The sequence below is a fragment of the Haliotis rufescens genome, unplaced genomic scaffold (assembly GCF_023055435.1).
Source record: "Haliotis rufescens isolate VD_foot unplaced genomic scaffold, xgHalRufe1.0.p SCAF_8, whole genome shotgun sequence".
Classification (NCBI taxonomy): domain Eukaryota; kingdom Metazoa; phylum Mollusca; class Gastropoda; order Lepetellida; family Haliotidae; genus Haliotis; species Haliotis rufescens.
In genome coordinates, this window is record NW_025964372.1 from 7,768,432 (window position 1) to 7,780,634 (window position 12,203).

At 41.9% G+C, this 12,203-nt stretch overlaps 1 protein-coding gene across 2 annotated transcripts in view; it reads right to left on the bottom strand.

Moving 5' to 3' along the window:
* Nucleotides 1–481: 481 nt before the first annotated feature.
* LOC124148954 (cubilin-like) overlaps nt 482–12,203 on the bottom strand; it is a 72,039-nt gene continuing 60,317 nt past the window's right edge. For both annotated transcript variants that reach the window (XM_048389218.1, XM_048389217.1), the window contains exons 15-19: nt 11,493–11,849; nt 10,049–10,235; nt 9,351–9,535; nt 7,060–7,200; nt 482–5,077 (exon numbers count right to left, since the gene is read on the bottom strand). In XM_048389218.1, coding sequence (XP_048245175.1) covers nt 4,932–5,077; nt 7,060–7,200; nt 9,351–9,535; nt 10,049–10,235; nt 11,493–11,849 — 1,016 coding nt within the window. In that variant the 3' untranslated portion in view covers nt 482–4,931. The remainder of the gene's footprint in view (nt 5,078–7,059; nt 7,201–9,350; nt 9,536–10,048; nt 10,236–11,492; nt 11,850–12,203) is intronic.

A 12,203-nucleotide genomic window follows, 5' to 3' on the forward strand; every position in this document is an offset into this window, starting at 1 on the left:
TATATGACGACGGTCTGTAAATAATCGACCCTGGACCAGACGATCCAGTGGTTGGCATCATCAGCATCGATCTACGCAATTGGGATACGATGACATATATCTACCAATTCAGCGAGGTGACCACCCGATCCCGTTAGTCACCTCTTACCGTAAACATAGTCGCCTGTTACAGCAAGCATGGGTGTCTGAAGACCTGTTCCACCCGATCTTCACAGGTCTGGATCAGGTCTGTAGTTGGAATACACCCAGGGGAATACACCCAGGGGAATACACCCAGGGGAATACACCCAGGGGACTGGGAAATGTTATGGCTGCTACAGCTAGACCATGTATCTTGTAGGACAATGAATCTCTACTGCCAAACAATATAAACAATATTGTTAGAAGTTGACAGTGACCTTCACCTTGGATCTATAAATGTGGAGATACAAACAGGGTATATCTGATGGAGTACTGCCAAAACAAATAAGAAACTCTGCTGTTGTGATAATATGAATGTTTATTTATATTATCAAAATATACAATGATGAAAATAAGCACTTGAGATAACAACTCTCCCCATTATTAACCCTGCACATGCCATAACACAGATCAACATATATATTCAGATCATGACACACATCAGGGAATCATGAAATCAACAGTGGAATCCTGTTTATCCAGACAACTGTGAATGTGTATATGTCTGGGTGACTGGGGGTTTCAGTCATTGCACAAACATTTGACAAGATCTCAAAGTATATCGAATAAATCATATCAGGTTAACTGAAGTGGAGTCATGTGGGTCAGTGTTTGAGACAGGCCCAGGGTCAGCGAGGTTTCCTGTGTATTTGAATCAAGAGATGCCCAAAATGTCTAACATGGGGTCATAAGGACGTCCCTCTGATATGGATGCTTAACTAAAAATACTTATACATTTAAGAATATGTAGCCATTTAAGTGAAGGACGGTACAGACCCAACTCCAGATATAAAATAGTTAGGAGGTTGTGTTAATCTCGATAAGAAGGATCTCACTGTGTTCCATTTTTCAAAATCACTTGTACAAGCTAAAGTTGCAGTAGTGCCAACACCTGATGCTGTTTGAAACATGGGAATAAAAACATGACAAATCAAATTCATATCACAAAAGTGTCTTGGGTGTGCAGAATGTATTGACAAAATAACCATGGCCAATCTAGGAGAAGTACAATTGAATACATGAGTTGTGAAACATCAGGGTGCATGAAAAAAACAGCATCAAACAAAAGCTAAACAAAAGCTCAACAAAAACAACTCATACACATAAATTTGATGAAGCAAAAAGTCTGTAAAGTGCAAAAAAAGACTTGATTCATGTCTGGGTGTATTTAACAAGAACAAGGAAAATTCAAAATAAACAAAAAGATACTACCAGACATCCTGTAGACAATCTGATTTATACACCTGGAAAAATGTTAAGCACCGCACACACTATATTTCATACAAGATAATCATTGTTGAATACATTTGATTTTGTATACAAGTGAGTGATTGAATATCGTTATACGCCGCATTTAGCAACGTTCCAACAATATCACGGTGGGGGACACCAGAAATGGGCCTCACACATTGTACCCATGTCGGGAATCAAACCTGGGTCTTCAGCGTGACGAGCGAATGCTTTAACCACTAGGCTATCCAACCGCCCTGATTTTATATACAAAGTAACATATAAGTATTGAAACACAGGCAACAAAAACAATGAAGTACGGACGTGTTTTGTAAATGTTCCCTGCCAACAGTTATGTGACTACCATTTCAATATCTTCCTCAGCGTCTTGGTGTCACCTGATGTGGACCGTTGTTTGTGTGTGTCAAGAACAACATACAGTGTTGTTTCTTTACCAAGTTGTCACAGCTATCTGAGCTAGCTTAGACATGTAGTAAACAGATCAATGAAGATGTTTCCAAAGGTCACTGGGAAATTTGGGCTATATAAAAACAAATGTGTTGCTCAGCATTTTTCTAGGTGTATATATCATGGAACTGTCATCAGATACAGCATCTGGTATATATAGCATTGCCTTGAAAGATGTGATGTATAACCAGGAACTTAACAACTTTTCAGACACAACATATTATGCTTTTAAAATGAAAACTGACTAACATTTGGGCTAAAAAGTCATTGAAACAAAACAAATCAAAGTTATTAGTAGATGTAAACCTTCGTAAAATATCACAAGACACTGTGGCAGCAGAACTACATTTCAACCAGAGAAAATAGGCTTTTGAGAAACATTACTCAAGACATATGACAACAGTGAATCCAGGTGTTATAACCTACCAAGGACTCTCTGGTCGATATGGTTTCTGAGAAAACACTTTTGAACATTCTTCTAAACCTGAACTAATTGTCAACAAAAACAGCCAACAGATCCAAGATAGGGTGTTTGGAGCATCATCTCTTGAGGAGCATCTAGTGCCGAGGCAGTCTCACCATCATGACCAGTGTTCAACAAACAGGAACTCCCCTCAGAATACAGCTGATGGAGGTACAAGATGGCGGACACAGTACATCATGGTGTCCCCGTAAAGATCCGGGGTAGAATAGGTCTTCAGCAACCCATGCTTGTCATTAATGGCAACTGTGCTTGTCGTATCCCAATTGCATGGATCAATGCTCATGATGTCAATCACTGGACTGTCAGACTCGATTATTTACAGACTGTCGTCATATAGCTGGAATACTCCTCAGTATACTGCTCAAATAACATCATGTTGTAGTTGTCTTGAGCAGATTACATGATATGTGCGAGTAGAGAGCACAAGACGTTTCGCTGTACTAAACATTTAGCAGATTCTCTGTCCTAAGCAACAGCAATTACAAAATGTCCAAGCTAGAGAATTCTTAAAAAACTGAAAGTTATCTGAAAAGACTTCTTGAAGTAGCAGCTTTCTTGTCAACACTGACGTTGTGATTACTAGCACCAGCAAGCATGGATGTTTCCCAGACTTCGGAAACAGTGAACAGTCCATGAACTGTTCCTCAGAGGCATGCTCCATCCCCACCTCCAAGTCCTGGTAAACCCAGCATGGGCCACACTCTTGTCTCAATAGTCTGCAGTACACATTGCCTTGTTGATGCAAGTGAACCACTTTAACTTTCATTATGAATCCAACCCTTGCAAATGTCAAACACACACACTGGACCATCTCTGTCCATCCTGGGAGTCCAACATGAACCACATCCAACACTTTTGACACAAACAAAATCATACAGTGAAACTGGAATTTCTTTCTAAACACAAATAAAGTTATTCTCTTCAAAACCAGAATGAACAATGCTTTTCAAAATGTTACTATTCCTTTCCAAACATATATAAAACAACACAGCTATCACCAGCAATGAACACGGACTGCGTCCTACAGAGGTTGTTCACCATTTGGTGAACAGGAGACATGCAAGTAATCCAAACCCATGAAATATCTTGAATCTATGCTGAAACCCATGATGTGCAGTACAGCTACAACTAACCTTTCAAAATACAACCATGGGGTACAACAGATCTTTTCTTCAGTTGTTACCACACATCATGTTTTTAACTACTGCGCAACTGCTTACAAAAAACACATGTTATATCTGCTTGATGGAATGTTTAAGTAACAGGCAGTAAGTATTCTTGATTAATAATATAATCGCCGAATCCGTCATTGTCGTAATGAGTACCACTCTCGGCACCACTCTTCCACGTACCAAGTCTCCTGATCCTGTGACTGAAGGCTGAAGAGTGTCTGATGACAGGAAGTTGTCACAAGACGTTACACCACTGGAATGACAACAACGTCCACCACTTGTTTCCACTGGCGATTGTCAGAAAACCTCCTGCTGTTCTGGAGAGAGTTTAAACATGGGTACATGGTACTAGATACTGGTAAATGCAGGTACACTACGGTGTATATCTGTTTCACCAGGTACAAAAGTCGTATCCGTTACGACAGTGATCAGTGCAGCGACTCTAACCATGAGCATATAGGGTTGGGGCTGAGATTCTGAAATACCATAATAAGCGCCCAGGGTGCTCTCAAAATTAGAAATTAGGGGGCTCTTATTAGTTAAAATTTTGGTGAAAATAAAAAACAGATTTGAAAGATCGTAAATTTCGTGGTTTCTGCTGATAGCCTGAAATGAAACCATAAAAAAGTCTGTGCGTATTATACACGACAGATTATATTTTTTCAGAATTTAATTGCCCATAATTAAGGGTGCATATAACACACAAATGAGTATTTTACACCAATAAATAAGTCTTGTGTACATTGATCAATCGGAAGGGGTGCTAATTGGGATTGTTGACTAGCCAATACATTAGCAAATATCGCTGTGGGTGCTTATTAGTGCGGGGCGCTTATTACGTTGAATACGGTAACCATCTGATGAGGAGCCACCATCCCAGCCAGGAAACCATAACTAAAGGATGGCTTAAAAACCTCATGCTAACATGAGACTAAACTAGCAAAATAACTATTTTAGTTAAAAAATGAATAAGTTCTATAAACAAAATAGCAGGAACAATACCGAACGGTTGACGCTACCATGACTGCTTGTGAAATGATTGGCAGGTTAACAGATCACTGACTGATGCAAGACAGTTTCACTAAATTATGATCCATCACCAGAAGATGTTCTTTTTTTGTAGTAGTGATATTACAGTGATGTCAGTTTGTAAAAACAGTTGCTATCCTGAATAGAAGTATGCACAAGTATGTACATTACTGTAAAGCAATCATCTTCATTATAAAAATATTTCTCTCTTCATCCTTGATCATGTTTGAAAGCAGGAAGAGCTCTTGATACTTTGGAGACAATAATACTCTGGATATGTGCCAAGTGCACACGTAGCTGAAATCTCATTAAACATATACTTTCTGAAACAAGCTTGCAACAAGGTGAAGGTCAAAAGGTGAAGGTGATTATGTGACGACAGGGGCACTGAGGTCACGCAGCTGGCTGTAGTTGGGGTACTTGATCCTGCGGTAGATGGCGGGGATGAGGAAGGCCAGGATGGCCCCAAACACCAGCCCCAGGATGATGCAGATGGGAACCCAGTACGAGTTGACTGGAACACACAATGTCAGACATTGCACAAGACATTTCAAACGTAGACAAATACTGCCGGAGTCTATCGACATATATCATATTCTATATATCCTATTCTATATATCCTATTCTATATATCTAGTCAAAAACATTCTCAACTGTCCTGGTATTTGTATTTGACAGTCAACGAAGCAAGATAATAAGCAGTTATGTCTATGGCCTACAAAATTTTGCATAGCAGAGGAATATTTTGAATCACACTCAATTTCAAAGCTTTCATGACCACAATTTTCTTAAGGCTAAAAAAATAAGAGTCTTGGTTATCAGGCAGCGCCCACATCATCATAAAGACCGCCGTATTTTTAAAAAAACCACACCGCTGCCCGCACTATTTTTTCAAAAGTCATTGCCATCATGAGCATCGATCTACGCAATTGGGATACGATGACACGCATCAACCAAGTCAGGGAGCCTGACCAGCGGATCCTGTTAGTTGCCTCTTACGACAAGAATAGTCGCCTTTCATGGCAAGCATGGGTTGCTGAAGACCTATTCTTTTCTCTAATACCCCTTCTGCACTGCTGTAGTCTTTAAACAATCTGTAATATACACAAAAAGATGTGGACTGTCGTGTAAATCTTCAGCCTTAGTAGGGGTAGTTTATTAGATTACTTACAGACTGACCCAGCAGATGGGCAGGGGATGGTTGATACAGGGATTACAGTGAACCAGCCATATTCAAATCAAGATGTCTTAGGGAAACTGGGGTGTCATTATAAGTTGTTAGTCTCAGACGCTTCAGCTTCATTGGCCAAGTGGTTTCTGACTTTCAATCAGGTAGGCTAATAATTACATTTACATATATCAGGGCTCGATTTAAGAAACTTGATTTTACTTGCTCCAGACGCATGTTGACATGAAAACCTAGTTGCACCAGACAAAACCAGCTTGATGCCTTTTGACCGTCTTAAACTCTGGTTCCATAAATTCCATAAAGTTGAAATATACGGTTCTGTTGCAAGTGTAACATAAATTATTGACGCATTGTTGTACAACGTAATAGGAACATGTGCACATGTGTCTTGAAGTACCCACAGTTTGATTCCAACAATCCTAAGAAAGTACAACAAATTACACATAACACAAGGATAAGTGATTAAGTATAGTAAATAAACTTTGGATGTATTGAGTGTTCATAGAATATTGCTGAGTGCAGCATTAAACAACAAAGGAACCAAGAAACAAGCATAATGTTTCTGAAAGTCTAGGAGAGTGATACATGGCAGCCAATGCATCACAACACTTGTAATGTTTCTGAAAGTCTAGGAGAGTGATACATGGCAGCAAATGCATCACAACACTTGTAGTGTTTCTGAAAGTCTAGGAGAGTGATACATGGCAGCCAATGCATCACAACACTTGTAGTGTTTCTGAAAGTCTAGGAGAGTGATACATGGCAGCCAATGCATCACAACACTTGTAGTGTTTCTGAAAGTCTAGGAGAGTGATACATGGCAGCCAATGCATCACAACACTTGTAGTGTTTCTGAAAGTCTAGCAGAGTGATACATGGCAGCCAATGCATCACAACACTTGTAGTGTTTCTGAAAGTCTAGGAGAGTGATACATGGCAGCCAATGCATCACAACACTTGTAGTGTTTCTGAAAGTCTAGGAGAGTGATACATGGCAGCCAATGCATCACAACACTTGTAGTGTTTCTGAAAGTCTAGGAGAGTGATACATGGCAGCCAATGCATCACAACACTTGTAGTGTTTCTGAAAGTCTAGGAGAGTGATACATGGCAGCCAATGCATCACAACACTTGTAGTGTTATGATTGTAAAGTCTGTCTTTTCACCCTGAACACATAGTTTCACCCTGAACACATAGTTTCACCCTGAACACATAGTTTCACCCTGAACACATAGTTTCATCCTGAACACATAGTTTCATCCTGAACACATAGTTTCATCCTGAACTTTGATATTGTGCTACTCACCCAGACCAGCGCGGTCAGCGGGGCTTGTGCCGTTACAGTTCTTCTCATCGGTCATGTCCCCGCAGTCATCAACTCCATTGCACACCCAGTCAGGGTGGATGCAGACGCCGGCCCCGCCGCACTGCCGGCTCTTGTTGCAGCCTGGAGCAGAGACAGTGCATGGTGGAGATTAATGTCCCATCTGGCACCTAACTTTCACTCTGTTTCCTAGACACAACTGTGTCTGTCACCTTGTTTCCTAGCTATGTAAGTGTCAAACACACCATTTCCTAGCTATGTATGTGTCAAACACACCATTTCCTAGCTATGTATGTGTCAAACACACAGTGTTTTGTAGCTATGTATGTGTCAATTACACCCTGTTTCCTAGCTACATGTAGGTATGTGTCAAATACACCCTGTTTCCTAGCTATGTATGTGTCAAACACACAGTGTTTTGTAAGTATGTATGTGTCAATTACACCCTGTTTCCTAGCTACGTATGTGTCAAACACACCATTTCCTAGCTAGCCTATGTATGTGTCAAACACACCGTTTCCTAGCTATGTGTGTGTCAAATACACAGTGTTTCCTCGCCATGTATGTGTCAAATACACCGTTTCCTAGCTTCGTATGTGTCAAATACACCGTTTCCTAGCTGCGTATGTGTCAAATACACCGTTTCCTTGCCATGTATGTGTCTAATACACCGTTTCCTCGCAATGTATGTGTCAAATACACCGTTTCCTCGCCATGTATGTGTCAAATACACCCTTTTTCCTCGACACATATGTTAATAATACACCCTGTTTCCGATGTACAATCTGTTAGATACAACGCTCTGTGCTCTACTACTGAAGGCACAATCCTATGTACAATCTGTTAGATGCAACGCTCTGTGCTCTACCTACTGAAGGCACAATCCTATGAACAATCTGTTAGATGCAACGCTCTGTGCTCTACTTGCTGAAGGCACAATCCTATGTACAATCTGTTAGATGCAACGCTCTGTGCTCTGCCTACTGAAGGCACAATCCTATGTACAATCTGTTAGATACAACACTCTATGCTCTGCCTACTGAAGGCACAGTCCTATGTACAATCTGTTAGATGCAACGCTCTGTGCTCTACTTACTGAAGGCACAATCCTATGTACAATCTGTTAGATGCAATGCTCTGTGCTCTACCTACTGAAGGCACAATCCTATGTACAATCTGTTAGATACAACACTCTATGCTCTGCCTACTGAAGGCACAATCCTATGTACAATCTGTTAGATGCAACGCTCTGTGCTCTACTTACTGAAGGCACAATCCTATGTACAATCTGTTAGATGCAATGCTCTGTGCTCTACTTACTGAAGGCACAATCCTATGTACAATCTGTTAGATGCAATGCTCTGTGCTCTACCTACTGAAGGCACAATCCTATGTACAATCTGTTAGATACAACACTCTATGCTCTGCCTACTGAAGGCACAATCCTATGTACAATCTGTTAGATGCAACGCTCTGTGCTCTACTTACTGAAGGCACAATCCTATGTACAATCTGTTAGATGCAATACTCTATGCTCTGCCTACTGAAGGCACAATCCTATGTACAATCTGTTAGATACAACGCTCTGTGCTCTACCTACTGAAGGAACAATCCTATGTACAATCTATGTTAGATGCAACGCTCTGTGCTCTACTTGCTGAAGGCACAATCCTATGAACAATCTTTTAGATGCAACGCTCTGTGCTCTACTACTGAAGGCCCTATCCTTTGTACAATCTGTTAGATACAACATTCTGTGCTCTGCCTACTGAAGGCCCTATCCTATGTACAATCTGTTAGATGCAACGCTCTGTGCTCTACCTACTGAAGGCCCAATCCTATGTACAATCTGTTATATGCAATGCTCTGTGCTCTGCCTACTGAAGGCACAATTCTATGTACAATCTGTTGGATGCAACGCTCTGTGCTCTGCCTACTGAAGGCACAATCCTATGTACAATCTGTTAGATGCAACACTCTATGCTCTGCCTACTGAAGGCCCAATCCTATGTACAATCTGTTGGATGCAACGCCCTGTGCTCTGCCTACTGAAGGCCCAATCCTATGTACAATCTGTTAGATGCAACACTCTATGCTCTGCCTACTGAAGGCACAATCCTATGTACAATCTGTTGGATGCAACGCTCTGTGCTCTACCTACTGAAGGCACAATCCGATGTACAATCTGTTAGATGCAACACTCTGTGCTCTACCTACTGAAGGCACAATCCTATGTACAATCTGTTGGATGCAACACTCTGTGCTCTACTTACTGAAGGCGCTGAAGGTGAGTGAGAATCCCATCCCGGTTCCGTCCTGGGCTGTGGTAGCAGTGTAGTTGTACATCACCAGGATGGTGTTGGTGCGGGCAATGACATTTCCAGTCTGAGTCTTCTTGAAGACGACCGGCAGGAGGGGGTCCCTGATGGAGCCTCCATCATGGATCGTCAACAACGCCCTGTTGCAACGAGGCATCAGTCAACTTTAGTTTAACAGCTGAATTATTTTCAGTGAACAACATTTCTGATATTCTAAATCTTCAATCAAGGAAACCCCTGTGTACAATAGAATGTGTAATCACAGGCAGCATCAACTGTACTCAGTTTACAAACAAACAATGGGATTCTTCTTCCAATTACTGGCAGTAAGTCATAGTTCCATCATGTCGATATATGCACATTACAGGAAGTCCAAAGTCACATTAATGTCCTCATATCCTAATGTCATCAGTGAAATGAAATGTTTATTTGAATGTCATAAACAAATCTGAAACCTATGGTGGTGTCGAATGCCCTACTTCAAGTTCATGCCTCTGTTTTCAGTTAATTGATTGACAGACTTCCAAACAAAGCTGGTTGTCCTGTGGACCTAGTGTCCTGGGGTTCTAAGATGTTGAAATCAGTAAGCTACAGGTGAACTGGTAAAACTGAGTCAGCAAGCATGCTACATGAGTCTGCAGCCATCAACTTACAGCTGCTTCTTGTCTGCCCTGGTGACGGTCAGCTTGAACTGCACCGAGTTGCGATCAGTGCTGTTGTCCCCATGGGCAGGTAACTCCACAATCCAGACACACAGTGAGCTCTTCGTCACAGGTTTGGGGTAGCCAGGGGTAGCGAACTTCCCAGTTGGAGCGTTGGTGGTGAAGTTTCCCCCACAGTCTGGAAATAAGGACATACTCAGGGGTGGAGCTGCAGTTTCAAGTCAATGTAGCTAAATCTTCACTAAACCTCCACAGTCTGGAAATAAGGACATACTTAGGGGTGGAGCTGCAGTGTCAAGTCAATGTAGCTAAATCTTCACTAAACCTCCACAGTCTGGAAACAAGGACATACTCAGGGGTGGAGCTGCAGTGTCAAGTCAATGTAGCTAAATCTTCACTAAACCTCCACAGTCTGGAAACAAGGACATACTCAGGGGTGGAGCTGCAGTGTCAAGTCAATGTAGCTAAATCTTCACTAAACCTCCACAGTCTGGAAACAAGGACATACTCAGGGGTGGAGCTGCAGTGTCAAGTCAATGTAGCTAAATCTTCACTAAACCTCCACCGTCTGGAAACAAGGACATACTCAGGGGTGGAGCTGCAGTGTCAAGTCAATGTAGCTAAATCTTCACTAAACCACCACAGTCTGGAAACAAGGACATACTCAGGGGTGGAGCTGCAGTGTCAAGTCAATGTAGCTAAATCTTCACTAAACCTCCACAGTCTGGAAACAAGGACATACTCAGGGGTGGAGCTGCAGTGTCAAGTCAATGTAGCTAAATCTTCACTAAACCTCCAGTCTGGAAACAAGGACATACTCAGGTGTGGAGCTGCAGTGTCAAGTCAATGTAGCTAAATCTTCACTAAACCACCACAGTCTGGTAACAAGGACATACTCAGGGGTGGAGCTGCAGTGTCAAGTCAATGTAGCTAAATCTTCACTAAACCACCACAGTCTGGAAACAAGGACATACTCAGGGGTGGAGCTGCAGTGTCAAGTCAATGTAGCTAAATCTTCACTAAACCTCCACCGTCTGGAAACAAGGACATACTCAGGGGTGGAGCTGCAGTGTCAAGTCAATGTAGCTAAATCTTCACTAAACCTCCACCGTCTGGAAACAAGGACATACTCAGGGGTGGAGCTGCAGTGTCAAGTCAATGTAGCTAACTTTCACAATCTCACCTCAAATCCTGCTATGACATGTTATGAAAAAGATGGACAGAAATTTGAGTGAGCTTCAGTTCTTAAATGCAAGAAAATTCGGACATGAACTAATCACTGAACCAAACTTGTTTGTCACACATGAAGGCAGGAAGTTGTCTTTACACCTTAAAAACCTTAGATCAGTCACAATGCACACAGTGAGCTTACAAGTCACACCGAAACTGAAACTCCTTTGTCAAATAATTCCATTTCAAGAATAAATGCACAAACCCAGTTTCCAGTACTTTGCTGCAAACCCTTGTTCAGGGTTGAAAGGGCCGGTCTTGGGGGATGTGGCTGTGAACTCCACGCTGGTCGACTCCTCTGCTACAAGGATGTCGTTTGGTGTCATCATCCCCCCATATTTGGCAAGCACCTGTGAAGTACCATTGAATGTGTCCTTGACCCTGACAAAGTGACCTTGACCCAGTTGGAAGGATTTGAAGGAGAGGTAGAAGAGTTGTGAGGATGTGGTGTTGGTGGTGGTGTTGGTGACGTCCCAGACACAGTCGGAGTTGAGGGGGTAGAGTCCAGGGTAGCCTGGGCTGGTCAGCTGGCCAGCTGCCTCAGTCAGCAGGCCTCCACACACTGCCGGAGGGAGGAACAGCATCAGGACCATAGTACATTACATATTCAATAGGGTGTTTGTCCACCCCAATTTCCGGCCTCAACTGTTTTCAAACACTGTAAGGGATTCTGAGATACATTATTGAAAAGTACTGTTAACAATGAAGGATAAACGATAATTCTCCTTGTGTTGTTTTGCATGAATCACCTCTGATAATATCTGGATAAAAATTGAATCCAAACTCCAGACAGGTTCACAAATATGGTCCTTTACTATTTGAAATAATACTTTGAATGTCCTCCTAGACAAAATGCATCAGGATCTTGAATGACAGAGGACAGGATAAAGGGCAGGCAGGTATTCTGAACATATCT